Source organism: Prionailurus viverrinus, chromosome B1, assembly GCF_022837055.1.
Source record: "Prionailurus viverrinus isolate Anna chromosome B1, UM_Priviv_1.0, whole genome shotgun sequence".
Classification (NCBI taxonomy): Eukaryota; Metazoa; Chordata; class Mammalia; order Carnivora; family Felidae; genus Prionailurus; species Prionailurus viverrinus.
In genome coordinates this window covers 81,152,418-81,177,267 of record NC_062564.1, presented here as the reverse complement: position 1 = coordinate 81,177,267, position 24,850 = coordinate 81,152,418, and the positions used below count along the sequence as shown (strand labels likewise).

The 24,850-nt window shown below is 39.7% G+C and overlaps 1 protein-coding gene across 4 annotated transcripts in view; it reads right to left on the bottom strand.

The window, feature by feature from the left end:
- Positions 1-24,850, bottom strand: part of SLC10A7 (solute carrier family 10 member 7) — a 254,880-nt gene that overhangs the window by 42,055 nt on the left and 187,975 nt on the right. For 3 of the 4 annotated variants that reach the window (XM_047855992.1, XM_047855993.1, XM_047855994.1), the window contains one exon: positions 8,980-9,063. In XM_047855992.1, the coding sequence (XP_047711948.1) occupies positions 8,980-9,063 (84 nt within the window). Of the gene's footprint in view, positions 1-8,979; positions 9,064-12,464; positions 12,749-24,850 lie in introns of those variants that run through there. The other variant, XM_047855996.1, reaches the window with a different exon arrangement.

Below are 24,850 nucleotides of genomic sequence, written 5' to 3'. Positions count from 1 at the left end.
GCCACAGTGGATTTCAAAGCTTCCCTGCCACATCACCCTTCTTCTGGGGGATTTAACATTTGTAGTGCGACTACCACTGGTGTCCATAATGAGAGTGTATTTTCAACTGCATTCAAATCCATCCTTAATCATGCCAAATGCTCTTTGCTAGCTGTCACTGAGACATGCCCATTAAGCCTCCCCAAAGTTTATCTCCTCTGCTGATCCTAATGGATGTGTGTAATTATCACAGTCCCCTTGGCCTCAACAGACAATTCCAAGTGCAACTTTGGGAATCTTAAAAATCTGACATCTTCAAGAATTTCAAGACAGTAGATAATCGAAAGTGATCCATGGAACATATTAATATTTAAAATGCAAGCAATGCACCAGAAGTTTTTAATTAAATTATAACTCATGCTTGAAAAGCAAAAGTGCATGTGTTGTGGGAGTTTAAATAATTCAAACTCCGAATATCTAGAGTTTTTGTGAATCCAAAGACAAATGCCATTTGCATGCTTTTAGAATTCCAGAACTAACACTTAAAAATGAATAAACCTGTCCTAAGTTTCCTACAAAAGTTACACAGCAATCCTCTCTTACTTAAAAATCAAATCAGAGGTTTAAAATCAGGACAGGTTGAATATTGTCTGGATATGAAACTGGATAACATTTGCCTGGGTATAAAAGTGAACCACTCTATTTAAAATCGTACACTTTTGAGAAAAGCTGAACAAACCCTGTAAGAAGGACTATAGTTGAGACATATTAAGTTTCGAGTCACTCGTTATCCTGCATAATTGAACATGAGATTTCACAACAGGCTGAATTACCATGATCCATTAGCAATAATGAGGTCAGGGAACTTCTCCTGACAATGCTGATGGGGTTCTGTCATCTTCTACTCTGTGGCTAAAAGGGTTTAATTCGCAATGGAGCATACCTTCACGGATACTCAAGAACAGAGTAAACTACTCTCAAGAGAACCTTTTGACAAATGGCTATTAGATCAACTTCATCCATTCTCAAGGACTCTGTAAGTGAAATACCAGTATTAATAAAGGGAGACCAGTTGGAATCAAGTACAGGTACAAAACCTCGATGGTTGGGTGGGGTGAGAATGAAAGAGAAAGTCTTTTATATGTATGTAGATAAATCGTGGTTAAATATTTTAAAAAACAGATCTTTAATTAAAATAATAGCTGGATTTATTTTAAAAAATTATGTTTATTTCTTTTTGTAGATGTGATCCCAAACCACAGTGATTGATCTGGTGTTCATTTCTTTCTATGAAGTTAACATGTAGTACAGTATAGGGATGCCTGACCGGCTCAGTTGGTAGAACATGTGTCTCTTGATTTGGGGGTTGTGAGTTCAAACCCCATATTGGGCATAGAGACTACTTTTAAAAAATGTAGTAAGGTATACAGAAGTAAGAGCAGTTTTGTCACAGAGTGTTATGACTGATGCATTAGAACACAAATTTTGGAAAATAGTGCTTGAGCTCCCCAGATGGCCCCATGTTGAGATATGTCCCCATGTAGGTGGTTGCTTATTAGAAGACTACAGAGATTTCTTCTAAAAGGTCATTTTATAATCTGTTGTGTTTGGTAGCATAAATCTAGTAGTTGCTCAAGTTTTTTACAACTCAACTCCTTTAGGAAATAACATAAATGGAAATTACACAGAGCTATTGAAACTGATGCTGTCCTCCAATCTTGTTTGCATATACAGTGCTTAAAGATACAAAGGTCCTCTCCGCAATAGTTATAGAATGTATGATCCCAATTCCCAAAGTAGAAGTGTCTCCTTCCACCACCACTGACCTCTTTGACAAAATAAAAAGGTAAATATGAATGAGGTATAACTTTGAAGTCAAAGCCATTTTAAAAACCAAGAAGACAAATCTCTAATCAATCGACTTTATAAGCTGCAATTTGGCTTAGTCAACCTAATTACATCTTTCTGCAAGTTTTTTTTTTTAAGTTCATTGATTTATTTTGAGAGAGAGAATGCACACCCGAGCAGGGGCGGGATGGTGGGGGGAAGCAGAGAGAGAGACAGGGAGAGAAAGAGAATCCCAAGCAGGCTTCACACTGTCAGCACAGAGCCCGACGTGGGGCCTGAACCCAGGAATCATGAGATCATGACCTGAGCAAAAATCAAGACGGGTGGCTCAACCGTCTGAGCCACCCAGGTGCCCCTATTATGTCTTTCTTCAATACGAAGTACTTACAGTCTCATAGTATAGTGGGACTCTTTCAATATGTCAAGAAACATGGACCCCTAAGTCCTGCATCCTCCTAAGCCAAAATATCTTTCTTTTAAACACATCAATGTGCTAATGCTAGTTACTTAATCTCGATACAGAAAACAAGTAGAAAGTTGGAAATTAGACAGACTCACAAGTGAAACAATAACCCTAGGGGAAAACAGATTGTCTTTCACTGTTTTTAGTCTTATAGTGATATTTGTCTGTGTTTCCTAAGTAAACCATATTATATCTTGCCAGGCTCCAAAGAGATTTTCTATCTTCTTCTAAAATTAAGTTCACAAAGCAGCTGCTTTTGTACCATGTAGCAAGAAAAGGGTTAAAACCTTTCATAAACTACTGGGTGAAGTAGTGTTGATATGCCTTAAAGATATGCTTTGGATATAAACTTCGAGAAACCTCCTCTTCTCTTCATTCAGCCATTTACACTTTTGACAGAATCACCCTCCATTTGTCAAGAATCCATGTCATTTTAAAATTCTCCAAATTTCTTTGCCTTGTAGAAACAGTTAATAACCTTATAGGAAACAAGCCTTTGCTAGAGATAGCAACCCAACCTGACAGAGATGCCTCAGAAGAGGGGGGTGTGGGGAAAGTCAGGATGAGGTGGGAAAAGGCAACTTCCTAAGGTGGCCAGGTGTAGCTTTTCTTCAGAATTTATTCTAATTCATCTGTACCTTCTACACAGCTCAAAGAAACTCAGACATTCAACATTAGTTGACAAATCCTCATTGACTTGCTTTTCCTTATGGAGAGGGAAGGAAAAACATCTTCCCCAAGGAGCTATTTATTGTCTCACTTTCTTCATTTTGATTTGATTTTATTTTTATTGTTTAAAATTTACATCCAAATTAGTTAGCATATGTAGTGCAACAATGATTTCAGGAGTAGATTCCTTAGTACCCCTTACCCATTTAGCCCATTCCCCCCCCTCCCACAATCCCTCCCATAGCCCTCAGTTTGTTCTCCATATTTATGAGTCTCTTCTGTTTTGTCCCCCCTCCCTGTTTTTATGTCATTTTTGTTTCCCTTCCCTTATGTTCATCTGTTTTGTCTCTTAAAGTCCTCATATGAATGAAGTCATATGATTTTTGTCTTTCTCTGACTGACTAATTTTATTTCAAATTAAACACCAGGAAGGGTTAAAGGGAAACTCAGATCTGACCCCCAGTACTTCTAATAAGCGAAGCCACATATCAATTACTTTATGACCTCCAAGCTGGAAACCTGAGAAGATATGTCTTAGGTGAAGAATGCTAATATACTGAGATAACAGAGAAGTGTAATATTCATCATTTTAGTTTTCTCCAATTTTTTCCAGGGTATTTTCATGCTCTTTTCCTTCTATTCTGTCTTTATACTTACAAATTGATTTTTGAGTGGGGATATATGACGGATAATTTTTCATATCAAGTCTGAATTTTAAAGATTTATTTTGCTTCAAGGTGACTTTAGGTTGTTTCTTCAATTTTTATCCTCGATTCCACTGAATCTGTATATTTTCATAAAGTGTTTTGTGTTTTCTTTAATAGTCTGTTGAAATGTAGAGGTAGGTATACAAAATCGAATCCAATTTATGTAACACTTTTCTTTAAAAATATTTTCATTAAATATTGAGTAGATTAAGAATAATATCTGTATACTTTCTTAAAAAGCATAAACAATAAAAATACATGGGAACAGTAAACACCCATCATCTACTTAAGTATTATTTAATTTCTGTCTCACGAGAGAAGTTGTGCAGATATTATCCTGCTCAGTTTACAGTCCATAACAAAGGCACAGAGAGCCCAAACAACTTGCATATAATGTTAAAAGGTCAGTGAGGGGAATATGAGCAGGAATATCACCTCTGCCTCCTCAGGAAACAACAGCATAATGGTTAAAAGTACAGACTTTGAAGCTTCTTTATAATCTTGGGCAAATTCCTTAACTTTCCTGTGCCTCATCTGTAAACTGGATATAGTAGTAGTCACAGGGAGGATTAAGTCATTAAATAAACAAATGTCTCAGAAACAGGGCCTGTACATGGTGAATAATGGCTGTTCTTATTTCCAACTCCCAGTTTGCTGATGTTTTTTCTATCACAACACTGTTTACCAGTATATCCCACTGCATAATGTAACAGCTTCTTTTCTCTCAAAGCCATTCAAGTGAAGTAATGAAAATAGTTCATATCTAATATAATTTAAGTATAAAGTTTTACTAGCATTAATAACATTATCTTCAGCTTTAGCCGAAGACTATGAAAAGCCAAACTCAAAAGTTTACAGAAAAAAAATGGGGTTTAGGGTGCTGTTTTGAAAAGTATTTTTCAAAGGCGGTGGGTATTCTGTTTCATTAACATTTATTCGTAACTCTCTCAGTATAATGCATGAAATAAGTATTTGTCACAAGGATTTAGATGTATCGAAGGGTTTATAAAGAAAAAAGAAATATACAATAACACCATTGTATTTATTTCTAGACACATTGCAGTCAGTCAATAATGATTTCAACCGAAAAGAAGTATTGTATGGAGAAAACACACACACACACACACACACAAAATAAAATTAAATTAACTCTCAGAAATATAAAAAGTAAAAAATTAAATGATAAAGTTTTATCATCACTAAAAGTTGAAGGAAAATATTTTCAACTCACCCTTCCTGGTCTTTTTCTTCTCCCTCTTCTTCCCATTGTTTATTTAAAAGGTAATGATAAAAATCTCATTTTAAAATTTAGATTAAAAAAGACTAATTTTAAAATGATAAAAATCTCATTTAAATAGAAATATTTACTTTCATAATGTGGCGTCTCTAGTTATAATTGAGAAATGAGACCACCTTGCCTCAGCTACTTCCTCTGAAGAAGTATATATGAGCCTTTCTAAGATCCTCAAAGATCACATCACAAAGTTCAGGTGAATCAACTGATTGCAAACAAATACAGAGATAAAGAAGCAGGAAATATCCCCAGTATCATAGAGCTTATATTCTATTTAAGAAGATAAATAGAAAGCAAAAACAACAAACAAATCAACAAGAGGGAGATAATGATCCCTACTGAGTAGGATGATATGAGAGTGACTGCTGTGACCAGGCAGCCACTGGAGGAGGGGTAAGGAAAGTTCTTCCTGAGGAGGTGAAAGGTGAGGTATTCCGAGCAGAAGGAACAGTCGGTGCAAAGCTTCTAAGGCAGGATCGAAGTTGGCATGTTTGAGAAACAGAAGCAAAAGGTCAGTGAAACCCAAGTGAAATGGGCAAGTGGAAGAGTATTAGGGGAAGTAAAAGAGACCTGGAAATAGAAGATAGGGTGACATAATCTTGTAAAGAAGCAGAGTAGGATTTCTAGGAAGTGTTAAGCGACATTTTAAGTTTGGGGTCATAAATCTGAAACAAGAGGAGACCAATTATGTGTTTTTCTCCAGTAGAGCTGGAGATCTAGGTAAAATAGCTGCCCGGGGGTTTCATGAAGGTGAGTTCAAAGTTTTTTTCAGCCAATCTTTTTATACAGCTCACACCGTACTATTGAGTGTGCTATTGAATATACTAATAGAGTCTCTGCTTCTAGGAAGCTCACAGGTCAATTATAATCTCTCCTGATGAATTTATGAATCAAGTACAATGGGAGAACTGGCATTTAGTCTAGATCAGGGGAGTTGGAGCAGGTTGACTGCACACCAGAAGGCGTCTATGTACTGAGTCTTATGGGATGAATAGCAGTTTGCTGGTGGAAAAGATGGGAACCATAAGCCTTTGAAGAGCAGAGAGCAGTGAAGGGGCATGAGCAGGTGAGAGAGTGGAGCACATGCGGCCTGGCACGGGACATGCCATCATGAAGGGGATGGTGGGAGGTGACACTGAGGAAGCAGGGTGGGGCCAGACTGTGAAGGGTTTTGTGAGTCACACAAGGAATGGGCGTTTTTAAGGAGAAGAACAAGATAATCTGATTTGTTTTTTAGGGCTATCCTGGAGGCAGTGAAGACACTGGCTGGGAATCAGAAGAGGCTTAGGGCAGAGAGACACTCTGAAAGTGCAATAATTTAGACGAGAGATGACAAAGTGGTGGCATCCTCTCTGGCAGTGTGAATGAGGTCCCAGAGGCCAGACTGAACGATTTCTGAGGCAGAAACGGAGACGTTTAGTGACTGCCTGGATGTAAGGGAGTGAGGATGTACAGAAAAAGAGGAGGCAAGGTGGCTTCTAAAGCTGGAGACTGGGGGTGTGATTGTTAATTCCTAAGACTAGAATACAAGAGGTGGGCAGGTATGTGTAAATGTTTTCCTCTTTGAAAAAAGCCATTAAAGGACTGTGGTACTAGAAGATAGACAAAGGGTTTTTTGGTCCATATGTTTTAAGCCAAACATTTATTAACAGAGATATTTCCAAGATCCACTAATAGAATGTATGATCCTCAGGTTATATGGAATTATTTTCAGAACCGAGAAAACAAATATGGGTTTAAACTAACAGTATCCACAGCTTGAACTCTCTAGAGCTGAGAAGGGCAGGTGGGTTCTGTTATGCTTCTATAAGACAGCATTTCCCTTACTGATCACAAAACTCTCACCTATTCATTCCCTTGCTCACCCATTCCACACTTATTTATTGGGTGCCTATGGTCTGTGTATGTAATGGTAAACAAAACAAATATGGCTCCTGTACTCAGGAAGCTTATAGTCTAATGCAGGAGACAAACAGTTAACAAGCAAACAAAAGGTAAGTATATATTGTGGCAAAGGTCAAGAAAGGAATCAAGGTGCTACAATAAAGAGCAACCAGGGAGGGGAGCCTGGGTGGCTCAGTCAGTTTAGCGGCCAACTCTTGATTTTGGCTCAGGTCATGGTCTCATGGTTTGTGGGTTTGAGCCCCACAATGGGCTAGGCAGGGGACATAATATTTATCCAGAATACCTGTGATGTGAGCAGCACTGTAGGAGAAGTAGTTTTCCAAGTATCATTATATATATATATATATATATATACATACATTTTTTTTTTTTTTTTTTTTTTTTTTTTTTTTGAGAGAGAGATAGAGCACACAAGCAGGGGACGGGGCAGAGGGAGAGAGAAAGAGAATCTTAAGCAGGCTCCATGCTCAGTGTGAAGCCTGTAGCAGGACTCAATCCCACGACCCTGGGATCATGACCTCAGCCAAAATCAAGAGTTGTATGCTTAACCAACTAAGCTACCCAGGCATCCTTCATTCTATATTTAATTAAATGGTATTCTTCGACTACTTTTAAGTCTTTCCCTTTAACCCTAAACTTAGTACATTTTCTAAGTATAGCATGAAAGTTAAAAAAAAAAAAAATGGGGGCATGTAGTGGATGCTGTACGTTTGATTGAAGTGTTTATTCCCATATCTGCAGGGCATGTTGGTTGTCCCAAAGATCTCAGTTGAGTGCCTCTTTGGGCATTGCTGCTAAGACAGCAGACTCTCTCAAGGTTATACCTCTCACTGGGAGTGGAGGGAAACAAGTACCTAATGCCTAGTCAGTGCAAGAGTATAAAGACTGGGCACTCTTGTCTTAGACAGGATGACTCTGAGGGATCAGAGCAGCTAGAGGCCTTTGCTGGAACTACATCGTCCTGCACCTCCTCCCCGTCCTACTTTTCTTACTTTCCCAAAGGTGTTCACCCCAAGGGTATTCCCCCAGCCAACTTCCTGCATGGAAACCTGTGTCTCACACGGTTTCCCAGAGAACCTAGCTAAGACAGTGTATAAATATTACATGTCTGTACATGTAACACATTATTTATAGTTAATATTTCAAATTATTTATAGTTAATTATTTACAGTTAATATTTCAAGGAGTTGCTTCTTGTTTAGTATTGACAGGGAATTTGAAAATGACGATGCCAGGCTCTATGGTGAAAACTTTCTTTGCATCCACTTTTAATTTAACCCTCACAACAACTCCTTGAGATAGGTACTATCATTATATAATTTGATAAATTATGAACCTGGAGCTAAGGAGATTAAGTGACCTGCCCAAGGTCACACAGCAAATAAAAAGTAGAACCAAGAACTAGAGTCTAGTTGCTCTTAAACCAACATTTGTAGCTTTAACATACAGTGTTTTCCTGAGATTCACTGAGATTCACTCATTTTAGTAGTACAATTCTGTGCTCCATTACAGTGTTTTTAAATTTGCATGTTATAATTCGATTATGTGCTTATTATTAACTTGCTATAAGAGGTTAAATATAAGGATTTCTCCTATTAGTCTAATTCAATAAGAATGACAAAGGAAATGAAATTTTCTAAGATCTAATTTTAAGAGCTAATAGAATTAAATGTTTATTTTATTAATTACATGATCACAAGTATGATCACTGCTATTGAAGAGAGCTGTGAAGAAGCCAGCCAGCCAGACGCTTTTTCCCCAACAATAGTCATAAGTGCTGAGACTTTATCAGAAGGAGAATAAGGAAATGATTTGCTAAGTATTTTTTAGCGAGCTATATAGTTACAAAGCAGAGATAATAAATTAAAACAATCAAGATTCTGTGCAGGCATCCCTATATAAAGCTCTCTGAAAAGCAGATTGATATTAAATAAAGAAATAAAAATATGGGTATATTGTGATTGATGAAACCTTGTGTTTCACGGTCTTATATTTTCTTTTAACTGTCTCTTCCTCTGGCTATCTTTTGCCTCAGTTGTCCTGACATTACATGAGAATTCACAATTTGATTCACACACAAAAAAAGAATAGATGAAATTGGAGAGAGACCTTACCTGTCCAATAATGAGAGGAACCACAACAGTCATAAAAAGCTGAGAAAAAATAGATGTAAAAGGCACAGAAGAGGACGAGCCAAGCTGCAAAACAAGAATACAAGAGGAGTTAGAATTACTTTGAAGTGGTTACCAAATATTGCTGTTAATTAAATGGCACAGTAAGTGAATTCTCTCACAGCCACCAAAAATTGGGTAGCTACATACAAACAGCAAGTGAAGTTACTTTTAATTTTCTGAATTTAGCACACAATAGACTGAGTAATTTAATACATAATTTTTATTGGGAAACTACCATTGAGGGAAAATGGTAACTATGTTTTTGCAATTAACTTGAATTGCTTATTATTAAATACATTGCTGATTAGTAAAGTCATTCTTTGTTCATACTGTCCATAATCATGGCGTATTTCACCTATAATCCACAGTTTGTATGCTTTCTATTTCACTTGTCTGTAGATCCCTAAGACAAACATACTGTGTCTCATTATTCTCTTATCAAGATCACATTTCTATGTATGCAAATGAAATAGTTTCTAACTTTTCTACTTCAAAACAGAGTCAATGAATCTCCTATACCTTTAAAATTTACTCTTACACAAAATCTAGGAAACAGGAATTCTTGGAACATAAATTATTTTTCAACGTAAAGTTTCAGCGTATCTCTCTTTTTGCCTCCCTCCTCATTTTTTGGTTCGTCCTTACTAATGATGGCACTCTGGGCTTCATAAAGATTTTACTGTCCGGTAGCATAGGTAGTGTTTATCTGTAAACACAGTCCTATACTCACTGTTAGTCTCAACCACCAAGAATTGCAAGCTTCCTATTAACTTTGTAATGGCTTTTGAAACCTCCTTCTGGCTTTCAAACCCCTATGGACAAACAATAGCCTGTTCAATAGATGTTTATCTCTTTTATGAGGCCCTTTTGCAGCCAGGTTCTTTCAAGCCCTCAAGTAATCTCCCTGGAACTTGGAACTTTTACCCTTCCCCTGCAGACCAAACCTCAATTTTTATATTTCCTATGTTTAATTAAACTTGAAATACCTTTTAAAAGATAATTTTTGTGAAAGACTTTGAGGTAGTAATGAATGAGGGCATAGAATAAAACAAATGAAACAAATGAAACGTTTAGATAAATGAAGTCATTAGCTCAGGTGAAATGATGTGGGGTCAGTGTTTTCACTGATTTCTAATTCCTGCATGAACTAGCTTACCAAAATCTTATCTACACCATGGTGGATTTTATGAAATTCTGTCCCCATCCTTGGCTCCAATCTATATGCACTCAATATGCCAAGAATGTATGTTCTGCCCACCAATGGCCTGCATTCACTTAATACTAGCTTCAGCACTGACCACTGGCTGTGAGTTTAACCCACAAAAACTGTAGTCTCTAACCTTTTCCTCCAGAACCAATATAAACTAAAGAAATGAAGAAAGACAAACAGAAAAAGTGAAACTGGCGAAGAACACCTAGAATTCCTGGTGTATTAAATGCTACATGGATGTTAGAGGTCTCTTTTTATGAGAAGCCAAAGTATTAAAAGCCAGTAATTCCACCCTATTTTAGAACAACTATGTCTTTGAAGTGCAAGGTATTTAACAAATATACCCTTCTTTCCACAAATATTAACTCTAAAGATGCTCCTGGGGTAAGAATTGGAATTTTAAAACTATATATTTTATAGAGAAACTGAGGCACTGGATGAATAGAAAGATAAAATTTAAAGAACAAAGTTTTCAACTTCAAAAGCATCCAGCTCAATGCTCTATCCATAAGGTTCACAATATTTGGAGAGAGGCAGTAGGATTCAGGGTGGTAACCTTCAAGTAAAACCTGTCAATTCTTGCCTGGAATCTCATGGGTAGATAATCTCACATATCCCTGTTTCCCTCCCTCCTTCCCTTTCTTCCTTCCTTCCTTCCTTCCTCCCTCCCTCCCTCCCTCCCTCCCTCCCTCCCTCTCTTCTTAAGAAAGAGAGAGAGAGGGAGAGAGAGAGGGAGAGAACTCTCACTCAAGCATGGGGGGTGGGGCAGAGGGAGAGAGAGAATCTTAAGCAGGCTCCATGCACCCATGGAGCTCAATCTCATGGGGCTCAATCTCATGACTGTGAGATCATGACCCGAGCCAAAATCAAGAGCTGGATGCTCAACCAACTGAGCCACCCAGGTGCTCTTCTGTTCCCCTTTCTATCTCAACTCTACTGTTATTTAATGTGTCTTTAAAATGTCTTAATGAATAACCATATCAAGCTATATTCCCTCTGTAAACCCAGTGCTTATTTACCCAATACCTGGCAGAGATAATAAGTTTGCAGATAATAAAGCTGTGCACGACTAACAAGATGAAGTAATCTGTAAATATAAGGTGCTAAAAAGTGCCACACTCATTCAAAACCATATCCGTATTTTTTCTAAAGTTACAAAAACACAAAACTTAAGTATATTTCAAAAACCTCTTATTATCAGTGGTGTTATACAATCACCTGGTATTATTTTTTCCACTGCTTATTTATCACTGGTAACACAATTAATTCTAATATGCACCTAGAAACAAAGGGCACCTAGACATGATGAGAACCACGTGAAGGAAGGAGGTGTGTGTGTGCGTATAAGAAGTAGAGTGAGCTTTGCGTGTTCTCTGCCCTCAGCCCTCCTCCACGCCCTTCCTTAGCTCCTTAATGCTGCTCTGGAGGGAAAGACCTAAAACTTAATAGAATCCTACCCCTGAAAGACTTGGAATCCCATTCTCTCTTTTTAAAGATGTGAAAACTGAGGTCCAGGCAGAAATGACTTGTAATTAACACCTCTAATACTTGCCTTATGATGTGAAATTGGCTATGCTTCTCAAACACGTTCAAGCAACTCTTCAGCCAAATCCACTCTGTGATCATAGTTCTCCTACACTGGAAGCCTTGCTTGTTTAACAAAAAAGTATTGGGGCACCTGGGTGGCGCAGTCGGTTAAGCGTCCGACTTCAGCCAGGTCACGAACTCGCGGTCTGTGAGTTCGAGCACCGCGTCGGGCTCTGGGCTGATGGCTCAGAGCCTGGAGCCTGTTTCCGATTCTGTGTCTCCCTCTCTCTCTGCCCCTCCCCCATTCATGCTCTGTCTCTCTCTGTCCCAAAAATAAATAAACGTTGAAAAAAAAAATTAAAAAAAAAAAAAAGTATTGCTGGAGAGCAGTAATGCCAGAGATCAAATAGAGAAAAGTTAAAACATCACTTCATTTATTAAGTTAATTTGGGGGTTATTTTTAATCCCAATTCTATCTAAAAGATTGCATTTGGAGATAAGAGAGGTAAAGGAAAACTGACGTCAGCTTTAGCTTTAAAATTTGTTATATATTTTAATTTCTCCATCCATCACATAATAGACCATGTACATGTTCAATGTTTAGAAGGGTTGTGTTCCTAGAAGGCAATAGAAAAGGTGATCTCCAAAGTCCCTTTGTCCTCTAAAAGGTCTATGATCTCTGGTCTACTTGGTTGGGAACACAGGTTAGAGGAGCTTCCCACTTTGTCAGATCAGAGGCCAGAGCAAGCTGGCCAGGGATGCAACTAACAGGGTTCATGAAGCCAGACTAGGCACGCAGTGATGCTGGGGAGGAAATCCCGCAGGATGGCTCTCTTAGAAGTGGTTCTGAAAGGAAGGAGATCTCAGTACTGAGGTCTAATTTGGCATAAGTCCTTTCTTTTGAATCGGCAACAGACCTGTCGTGGTGGTCAATGTGAAGATGCAGAGATGCTCTTGGGGACGTTTCTGACGCTATGAAGTACAGAAGAAAGAAGAGTGAGCATCTGGCATCAGGTAACATATGAGAGCATGACCAGAAAAGCACAAGACCCCATCATTTTGTATGCAGAGTTGATTTTAACTAAAGCAGAAGGAAATATGTGCGAGGGATATTCTGTTCTTCACATTTTAATGAGGAACTTGTCATGGTTTCTATTGTGAAGACCAGTGTGTTTATAAGAAGCATCAATAATTTGTCCATTTGGATAGAGTTGCAGGTGCAAGATAAGGATGTATCAGGCCAGTGCTCTGTGCTTCATTGAGTTACCCTGGCAGATTTAAAGGTGATAGTCTCACACTGCCAACCCGTATTTTAATATACAGTGTGTTAAATGAACAATCTGGTCACTGGCTAATTTCTTTTAGAGATATAATGCTTTGAAGCAGAGAACTCACAATTAGGTTTGTTTTATTTGTTTTTATATCATGGTGAGAAGAAATGTTGCAGCGAAAACTAAACATGTGAAAATTCAGGACCTTTGTGTTTGATCATTCAAATAGTTACTGGTGCCTCCTGTGAGGCAGGAGCATGTTCTAGGCATTGGGAATCCAACAGCGAACACAACACAAACCCCCCCCCCCCTCCAGGAGGTGCTTTTCAAAAAAAAATTTTTTTTTAATATGTAGTTTTGAGACCGAGACAGAGCATGAGTGGGTAAGGGGAAGAGAGAGAGGGAGACACGATATCCAAAGCAGGATCCAGGCTCTGAGTTGTCAGTATAGAGCCTTACGAGGGGCTTGAACTCACAAACTGTGAGATCATGACCTGAGCTGCAGTTGGACGCACAACTGACTGGGCCACCCAGGTGGCTCCAGGAGCTGCTTTCTAAAAGTTGAGGAACGTGTGCATGTCTATCCACTACCAAGTGCTCGTGCGGTCTTTGCCATAGAATACCTTTCCTCCCCACTCACAACTGGAAAAGTTCCGGTCCTTTTCTAAGGGTTAATTCACATATCACTTGTTTAGGAATGCTTTCCAAACCCTCCTCCTGAAACACAGACTCGGCCGCCCCCTCTTTTGGGGCTCTGCGTTTGCACTGTTCCTCTCAGAATCCTTAGTCTTGCTCTTGTGTACAAATCTGTTTCTCTCACTATACTGTATGTTCCAGAAGGTCAGGGACAGGGTCTCATTTATATTTATATTCCCAGAGCCCAGCAGAGTGACTACGTTTTACATCTATGGCAGTGGTTCCCAAACTCTAGCCCATCAGAAATACCTGCAGGGCTTCTTAAAACACAGATTTCTTGGCCCCATCTTCAGAGAAGGTTGGGGAGGATGTTGAGAATTTGCATTTCCAATATGGTTCCACTGAGGTTGGTGCTGCTGAGCTTATGGTTCACCCTTTGAGAACCACTAATCTAGCACATAGCAGGTATCCAACAATTTTGAGTTCAATTAATGAACTCAATTAACCAACAATACATAGGTAGCAAAAGAGGCCTGAGAATGTTTTCTTTTCTTTCCACCCGTCCAACTACAAGTTACAAAGCCCTGCTTAATTCACAGTCTCAAGAAGAGGATCACATTGCCTGGCCTCCCAACAATCTCCTATAATTACAATAATGGCAATTTTACTTGTAGACTTTCTATGTGCCAGACACTGCTCTAAATGCTTAATGTATGCCAAATAATTTAATTCTCACAGCAACTCCTTCAGGTAGGTCTTACTAGTACCGCCATTTTCCTATAAGCCAACAGTGGCACAGAACAGTTGGACTTAGACAAGGTCACTAGCTAGAGAGTGCCAGAGCCATGACCTAAACCTGGAAGTGTCGCTCCACAGCCCTCACACGTCATTCTTGCACTCTGCTGCATATTTATTACAGAAGATACAGAGCAGTGAAATGGGGAAGGGGGCAGGGGTAGAAGCCAAACCTGGGATCCCCCTTTCTTGCCCTTGTGAGAGAAAGACAGGGAGGGTGTGTGTGTGTATGTGTGTGTGTGTGTGTGTGTGTGTGGTGCCTACATGGAGATAGGGAACTGGAAGGCAGGCAGAAGCAAGAAGAGGGAGAAGGAGAAACAAAAAGAGAGGTGGGAGAAACTTGGGAAGCAGTAATTGATGATACAGTCTTTCTCATCGGGGGTTCCAGATCTGAACTACAGAACACAGGAGATTATTTGAGTGACTATTTTCTCAACTCTCTCAAGGATGGTACCTAAATAGTATCTGAGTAAATGCATCAGAAAGAGTTAATCCAATATATACAATGGCTGTCTTAGGGCATTAGGGTTTCATTATATAACCTGGCAGAGAAAGGCTGAATGGAACCAGGGTTGACAGTTATCAATCCATTCAATTTAGAAACTGATTTGGAAAGAATCTGGGGGTTCAGCCAGTAAAATATTGTGGGGCCAAACAAGGCTCAGAGAGACAAATGAGTAACAATTCTTGATGGAGACGCTGAGCGTCTGTAAAATCAGAGTTATCAACCTACAGTTAGAAAACAGATGGTGTGTTTTCAATCACTTCTGTAAGTGAGCTGACCTGTAAATTGTCATTAATGCACCAGGTCTTCACTTGCTCTGCTGTGTAATCAGCCTTTTATCTCCTACCAGGGAAATCCATTAGCCACTGGCGTCTCTACTATTTGTGTCTCTTCTCGGCTATTAAAACATTATTGTATTAAATAATTCACCCCTGATGATTGGTCTTTGCTTTCATTAGCACTGCATTCAGGGAAAATATAAGAACAGATATTTACGGTTTATACTGTAGAATGGTGAAGGGTAAATCTCTTCTGTGAGAAAAGCGGGACAAAGCCACTTCGGATAGGGAGCGGTGTTTGTTCACTTCCTGCCCAATTTCCACCCTCCGCCATGGCCCGCAGAACCCAATCCTGGGGAGGGGGCAAGGGGGCTCACTTACTAGTGGCTCTACTTTCTTGTACCTCTACACAGACACCCTCATAAATACCGGTGTCCTTCCCATCACAAAGACAAACATCCAAACAGAAGAAGGGAGAGTGTCCTCAGGCCCCAGTCCCCCAAATCCTTTGAGATTTCCATCTTTCCCCAGAAACTATACTTTAGCCTTTCTTTCATTCAACTGCTGCCCCTTCTCTCACAGAGAAACCTGCAAACTACGTTGATGACTTACACAAAATCAAGGACTTAAATGTATACCAGCTGATGGGCTCAACATAAACATGGCCATGATTTTTATCAAAATTAAAATATGATTGTTAATCGTGATTCAGCTGCATGCATAAAACTAAAATTGGGTTACTGTCTGGAAAGTATATACTTAGTAGAGGAAATGAGCCTTTTTATATCTAGATGCATGGTATTTTTCTTTGAGAAGTAACGAACAAAATAGGCTTTTAATAATTTTTTAAAGATAAATTATGTAAAACATTTCTTTTTATTATATGCTAACTTAAAACATAAGATGAAAAGATTACCTTCCAATCACTGACGGAAACTGTGTACAGTTGTAAATTCTGGTTACTCAAACCACACAGGATGTTCAGTGAAACATGCCTAAGGGAACTGCAAATTGGCTGTGGGGAATGGGCTATCAGGACATGGAAGGCTGGAGGGAGAGATACTCAGAGGCATCTGGGAACAAACTTTGCTCCTAATTTGGCCACAGAATTTGGTCTTGTCAGTCTATTTGGTTAGGGAACCAAAGAGCCCATTGTTGCTAAATAGTCCCTCAAGTGGAGTAAACATCTAAGTTCCCCCAGAAGAGTGCCCTAAGCCGGGGGACCAAAAGGCAGGAGTGGCCTAAGGGAGCTGTTCCCTTTCACTCTGGCCAGACCCCACCTGCTTGGGGAGCACCGGCAGCGGCAGCTGCTGTTGGAGAGGGAACCAAGGGGCAAGGGGAAAGCCTGGCTAAGGCAGTGCCACGGTCATCCGGTGTCCCTGCCTGCCTTCAGTTAAGCCTGAGAAGTCCCAGACCAGCAGTGGCAGTGGCCTCTCTGGGTCACTGATCCTGGAAAGGGAGAGGGGTTTATCAGTGTCACCTCTAGAGCATTTGGAAATAGCTTGCCAGGCACTCCCCCGGCCCATTACGGTTCAGCGAGATCAGAGGGGAGAGGGAAGTGCTGGCATGAGCATTTACAAGAGATCCCACAGATGATTTTGCTTTACAAAATCCTCTCTGTGTGAGAACGACTTCTGAGGGATTTCCACACACAGCCCAAAGATGAGCTCCTCTCAGGTTCGGGAGGAGATTTGTCTTCAGCTGCTTTCGGAACACTTGGGCACAAGGTAGGAAGACTGGCTCAACGTGAACGACTGGGGCAATCAAGTGGACAGTTGCTCTTTAAGTGCTTCACGTTTTGTCACTTTACGCATCACACGTGTGTGACCGCCAAATACGCAACCCATCTTTGGGAACATATTACAAAATGTAATCAGACTATTGTACATGACACTAATGGCTGTATTCACTGTTTCTGTTTATATTGATGGGATTAAAAGTGGAATAATTTTCTATCACAGATGGCCAATGACAAGGGCAACTAATGAGGACTGTAGCTTTGAAAGTTGCCACTCAGTCTGTCTCTCCCATGCTGGGCCCGCCTCGTACACGAACTCTTGCTCCATGTAGTCTGAACCATGTACGTTAGCAGTTAGAGTTTTCCTCTAAATCTCTCCCATGTTCTAACTTATTCTTGTTTACCCAAATAAGCTTTAAGTTCCTTCAACGCAATAACTATGCCTTATTCTTTTTTGTCTTTCCTATGTTACCTAAGATATACATGTTCCAGAGATAATCATCGATGGTGACAATAGGTCTTAAAATAACAGGTGTCTCCTAGGAGGCATGCTTTGTGAGCACAACTTGGAAAGGCACGTGCAAGGGGGCACAGCGCCTGGCTGAAAGCACCTGATGTTCTTTACTACTTGTAGAGGGTCTCAAGTCAATTACAAACCCTCTTTGAACCTAAGTTTTCTCATATAAAGTGAGGATAATACATTGAAAGGTAGCCAGGGGATTATTTATGAAGTTCGTATTATAAATACTTGTTAAAAATTATTCTACCTTGGGGTACATGGGTGGCTCAGTTGGTTAAGTGGCTGGCTCTTGGTTATGACTCAGGTCACGATCTTACGGTTTGTGGGTTCGAGCTCCGCATCGGGCTCTGCACTGACAGTGCCTGCTTGGGATTCTCTTTCTCCCTTTCTCTCTGCCCCTCCCCTGCTTGCTCTCTCTCTCTCTCTCTCTTAAAATAAATAAATAAACTTAAAAAAAATTATTCTACCTCTCCTCCCGTTTCCCCCTCTCCTCCTGGAAAAACAAGGTTTCCCTTGGGAATTAAAGGCTGTGGGAATTAAAGGCTATTGGATTTAAGAACCACTGACATGGGAAGTAACAGAAGACAGTCACATCAATGGGATGTATAGGGAGCTCAGAAACAGAACGTGGTGTGCATGCACGTGAGTGTACATCTGTTTGTGTGTGTGTGGGTGCATGTATGCATATGTCTAACTATCATAATGCCTTATAAGTATTTGCTTGAACAGAGGCCGGATCCCCAAGAAATCAAGTCATATCAACTCAGTTGAGATAACAGCAGCACTGGTGGCGTTTCACTTCCTTAAGGGGTTGCTTACATGCTATTGAATGGGTAAGGGTGTAGACGAATGTTTATCAAACATCCTAAAGTATTGAATTGGCCATCCCCACATATGAAGATGGTCTGATCTACAACTCTGAGGACATGACTTTCAGAAGTGGTCAAAGTTTGGACTCTAAATGTTTCCAGAGACCTAGATGTTCAATGACCTTTATGGCTAGGGTGGAAGTGAGGCCTTGGTCTGCTGTTTTAACCGCACAAGCCTAAAGTGTTACTGACCTTCCCCTGCCAAGCATAAACTTATTTAAATAAATTGGTGTTCTACAGAATTATGGAGTTTGAGACCGTGAATATGGTCTCCAATATATGGTGTCCTTAGATCATAACCGAAGTAAATTAGACAGAGTTGTTCTATGGTGTGAATACAGTTATCCCTGACCTTTGTCTTAACTTTCACAGGGAGTAACAAAGAAGTTTAAACATTGTTTCCTTTCACTCCTCAGAATAAACAAGATGTGGTTGGGAAGCAGATGTGGGGCAGCAGCTAAGGAGGCTGGAGGGGAACACAAGTCCATAGAAGCAGGGGCTTCACGTCACCTGATGGGCTGTCCCAGTATGGTACACGTGGGCTTCAAACTGGCTGCCTGATCTTACCACCTAAATGCTGAACTCAGCCCTACAGTCTCTTTTCGTCTTAACTACCACACTACAGTTCCAGGCTTAAAATTCTCTCTCGTTCAGTATTCTCTATTATTTGCTGCTGAACAAAGACTATAATAATGGCTGGTAAATAACCATATCAAGGAAAGGAAAGACATGCAAGTTTTTAAGTGACGTTAGATATAACAGAGAATCAGCACCATGCATATGAGAAAATCTGAAGTAAGCAGGAGATCCTTTGAGTTTCCATCTACCTTCTCTTTTTCCTCAAAAGTTTTCATCCAGTACAAAATTCATTGTAACACCCACCTCTCACTTCTTCTATTAAATAAAATGTTTTCTATTTTAGTAATCTCCTTTGAAATATTTTGATACTTGTGATACTTACAATTTCGGGCTTAGATTTTAATTATCTAGGAATGTATTCTATTTCCTCTATGAACACATAAATTCTTTGAGAGAAAGATCCATATCAGATTGAGCTTTGTAATATTCACAGTGCACAGCAGGCATTCACACACTGAATACAACCATGGATGTTTTGCTTAATACTACTGAAAAAAAAAAACACTATAGGAGCGCCTGGGTGGCTCAGTCAGGTAAGCATCTGACTTTGGCTCAGGTCATGATCTCACAGTCCATGGGTTCAAGCCCCATGTCAGGCTCTGTGCTGACAGCTCGGAGCCTGGAGCCTGCTTTGGGTTCTGTGTCTCCCCCTCTCTCTGCCCCTCCCGTGCTCATGCTATGTCTCTCTGTCTCTCAATAATAAATAAACGTTAAAAAAATAAACAAAAAAAACCTATAAATTCTTTTTTGGAGCAAATACAAGGTAAGATTTTATGCATCAGGCTGAGACCCTCACCTTCTAACCATCCATTTACCATCTGAACTGATCTAATCATTCATTACTCACCCACCTTTCTATTTTGCTCCTTCCAAGAAATATTTATTGAATATTTGGCATTGGGGGTAAGGTAATGAATAAGGCATGCCTTGTTCCTAGCCTAGGAGAACTTAAAATCTAGCGGATGCTTAACCACTTGTAACATTGTTTTGTAAGGAAAATTAAGATGGAATATTCCAAGTAATACAAGTATAAGTGCAGTTTTGAAAGCTGGGCAAGGCTTAATTTATCCTTACAATAGGAACCCCAGGGACTGGTACGTAACAACTGATAACATAAAGACAATAATTTCTGCCCCTGCCAATATCAGAGGTATATTATCAAGAGAATTGAGGTAGTATATATCAAAACACTTCGAATCTTACAAGCAAACAAATGGTAATATTTCAGGGAAAGTTTTATTGCTCTCACTGTCAGCCACGGTAAACACTGGATTTATTTACATGTAAGATTATAAAATTATAGACTATAAATGACTATAGAATCTTAAAGGTTTAAGTTTTAAGACTGCCCACCATTAAGGTCTGGGCAAGTTGGATTGTTGCTACATCTCAGATAAGTGCTTCTGCAGAACCTTGACATCCTTCCTGGAATTATTTTCTATTTTCCTTTCTAAAGCGTCACATGTAAATAATTAGCACTTGCATGGTTCTTTACAGCTTACAGCACACTTTCACATAAATTAACTCATTTCAGCTTATCATAATCTTCATAAGCCTCATTTTACAGAGGAAAAAAACGGAGGCTGAGAAGGATTAAGGAGAATCCACTGCTACACAACAAATTGGCTGCAAACCAAACCAAAATTTTATGCCTTCTTACCATACATACCATGCTACCTTTCCACACACAGACTGTGAGGGAAAATGAAGCCAGTCCCTTCAAAATGGCTTTATAACAAAGGAATGTGTGCCTAAAGGTGGAGCATGTAACAGGGAAGGAGATACCAGTCTTAAAGGTAGCCCTAACCCAACTCTTGGGACAGATGCATTCATCCATCTGTCCAACTGAGATGTGATACAGTAAGAAATATAAGTTCAGGGGGGGCGCCTGGGTGGCTCAGTTGGTTAAGCATTCAACTTCGGCTCAGGTCATGATCTTGTGGTCCATGAGTTCAAGCCCCGTGGTGGGCTTTGTGCTGACAACTCAGAGCCTGGAGCCTGCTTCATATTCTGTGTCTCCCCCTCTCTCTGCCCCTCCCTTACGTGCTCTCTCTCTCTCTCTCAAAAATGAATTAAAGTTTAAAAAATAAAAGAAAGAAAGAAAGAAAAAGAAATATAAGTTCGGCCTTCCTCCTGGCATAGAGCTTCTAAAACCTTGTAACTTCCTGAGTCATAGCAGTGATAGGAGCAGCTTTTACTATAATATTTCCTTTTTTTGTCCCCAGTTCCTGGCATAGAGGATTCAGAAAGTTCCTGCATTGGTGAATGTATCCACATGTAGGGGGTTAGTATACCCCAAACTCTATAGGGACAGAAGATCCTGCATTTGGGACCCTTTTAGACCTTGCCCTATGTACCTCTGCATCTGACTTTTCATTTGTATTCTTTATAATATCATTTATGATAAACTGGTAATGTGTTGTGAATACATAAACAGCCTTCCTTTACCAACCATCCATTCAAAAATATTTAAAAAAATTTTTTTAAAATTCATTTTTTTTTTTTTGAGAGAGAGAAAGTTAGGGGGAGGGGGAGACAGGTAGAGGGAGAGAGAGACAGCCCGCCAGGGAGCTTGATTTCTCGACTATGAGATCTTAACCATGAGATCTTGACCTAAGCTGAAATCAAGAGTCGGAGGTTTAACCACTGAGCCACCCAGGCACCCCTCAAAAAATACTTTTGAGTGGCTTCCACTATTTTGGAAGTGCACTATTTTGGGCATTGGGGTTACAGTAGTGATCAAAACAGATAAAGTCTCTGCTCCTCTGCGATGCTCATGTTCTAGTTGGGGAAAACAGATAATAAACAAACTGACAAATGATTAAAATATCATGTGATCATAAATGCTAAATGGAACAATTAAGTATGGTAGGTGGGGAGGCATTGGCAGAGAGAGGGTATATTGTTCCATATGAAGTAGTTAGGAAAGGGCTGTCTCCTAAAATGACATTTTATTAGGGACCAGAGATGAAAGTGAAGGAGAGAGCCATGTGGAGATCTGAGGGGAAAATCCAGGCTGAGTCAAAGCCAAGTGTAAAGACTCAGGATGGTTCTTGGTGTGGCTAGAGCATCCCATTATGTGTGCCCATTTCATTCAATCTCCCACATAACTATTTCAAATCTTGGCCTCTTTCACCAAATCTCCAATACCTCTTTGCTTTTTTTTTTGTCCTCCACCCCTAGCTTCACTTGCCATTTCACTGGGAAAATATAAACGATAATAAGAAAACGTATACAAGCTCCTATAGTTACAGGAACCAATTTACTTGCATATTTGCCCTTATACCATGGCTTCCCTCCTACTACTATGGATAAACTATCTGTGCTTAGGGGGCCACACTCTCCCTTTGTGCACTACAGTTCACCCTCTTTCTCCTATTCAAGGACACGGGTCCACAAATTCACCCTTCTTTTTTCTGTCTGAATTGTTTCTTCTCTAACTGAATTAGTATCAATGCAAATATCCTAATAATTTTCCCAACTTAAAAACAGATCCTACATTAACTTTGTTGCTGCCCCATTTTCTTCATCCTTTATAGCAGAATTCCTCAAAAGAGTTGGCGATTATCACTGTCTTTAACTCTTTTTCATTCATTCTTGAACTGACTTTAATTAGGCATTTACCTCCACATTTCTGCTGAAATAGCTCTTGTTAGGGTCCCCAGTGACCTCCATCTTGTTAAAACCAATGGCTGATTCTCAGACTTCATTGTATCTGAACTATTACCACCATTTGAAGTAGTTGACCACTCTCTCCTTTTTTGAAACACATTCTCTAAACTATTACCACCATTTGAAGTAGTTGACCACTCTCTCCCTTTTTGAAACACATTCTCTACTAGCTTCTAGGACACAAAAATCTCTTGGTGTTCTTCCTAAGCAAACTGGATATCCTTGGTGGTCTTTGCTGACTTATTATTAGAATGCCTCAGAACTCGGTCCACTAATACCTTCTCTGTTCTCTCTTGGTAATCTCATTCTGTCTAACTTCAAATCCATCTCTATGTTGACTTCTCCCAAAAGTGTATCTCTTATCCAGACTTCTGCCCTGAATCCCAGACTCATATAGTCAACTGCTTACTTGATTTCTCTACTTTGATGTCTCAACGGCATCTTAATCCAAACATGTGCAAGACTGAGCTCTTTATGAGTTCCTTTAACTTGCCCAGCCCTACAACCTTCTCTTTCTTCTCTACAGTAACTCCACCCCTCCAATTGCATGGACTTAGTTATCCTTGACTCTTCTGTGTCCTCATAACCTTCATTCAATCTTTCAGGTCTTTCAAGATCTACTTCCAACTACTTTCCACCATTTACTCAACCACCTTGGTCCAAGCTAAACCATCTCTTGCCATGATATTGTACTAGCTTTCTAATTGGTCTTCCTGTCTCCACCTTTATCTCCTGACGATCTATTCTCAATCCAGCATCCAGAATCATCCTCTGAAAAGGTATGTCAGAACATGCTACTCTTATGATCAGAACGCTTTCAATGGTTTTGTATCTCTCTCAAATTAAAATTAAAACTCCTTAACAAAGGACTTCAAGGACCTACATCATTTGGCCCCTGTCATGGCTCTGACTTCATCTCTATCTACTCTCCTCCTTGCTCACTACATTCCAGCCACACTGGCCCACTTGCTGTTCCTTAAGGATACCATATATACTCTCAGGACTTTTCCACTTGTTGTTTCCTCCACCTGGAACACTCTAGGCCTTTCCTCAAATATCATTTTCTTAGGAAGTCCCACCGTGACCTCCCCCAATTGCTGAAAACAGCAATTCCCCCAACCCATTCTGGCACTTCCTCCTTCTCTCTTCCTCTCCTTCCTTTTATTTTTCTCTTTCGTATGTATCACTCATATATTGTATTTTCACTTATTTGTTGGTAGTTTCTTTCCACTAGTATATAACCTCCACAACAGCAAAGATGTATCTTTTTGCTCATTGCTATATCTTTGGTACCCAGGAAAGCACCTTGCATATAGGAAGAACTCAATACTTATTACTGAATGAGTGATGAATAAGTTTAAATAACTTCGAGTAATTTTTCTAGAAAACAAAGGACAGAAATGGAATGTAGGCACAATAAGATGAGATTTAATTTTTAAGATATGTAATATTACAGAATACTTATATGTTAACAGAAACGATCCAGTGATAGAAAATTTGGTAATAAAGGACAAAGAAGGAAATTGTTTTGAGTTGTATTGTTAAGTAGCCAATAAGAGATAATACAACAGGAGCGACTGGCCTTAGATGAGGGCAAAGACAGTTTATCTGCAGAAATAGGAGAAAAGACAAAGAATGTAGATGCAGGTTGGTGGGATTTTGTAAAATTTCTGATTGCTTCTAATTTCCTCAGCTAATTTCTTTTCTGCATCAGTTGATATGAAAAAGGAGAAGAGGCACTGGAGATTTGAGAAGCAAGGAGAAGGTATGAAATGACTCTCTAGAGAGTGGGAATGAGGATTAATTAGGGGAAGGTAAGTATGATCACCAGGCTCACAGTTAGTGGTCATGAATTTCAAATGAGACCAGTCAGCATGGTAGCGTGTGTTCCAGGCATGTTCAGGTACATATGCAGAAAAGGTATAGGGTTGGATATTAGCAGGCCTGGCACTTTGCCATGCAAATATAAAGCAGTAAGAGATGAGCAAGGTTGTCGATGGTATACACAAAAAAGTAATCATAATGACAGACCAGGAGATCTAGGCTAGGTAAGATGGGGTGTGAGGGGATGGGAGTGAGGGGAGAGTATGTTAGAGGCTTTGCTAAGGAGATAAGGTAAATAAACTGGCCATTCTAGCAGGTCTGAAAAGA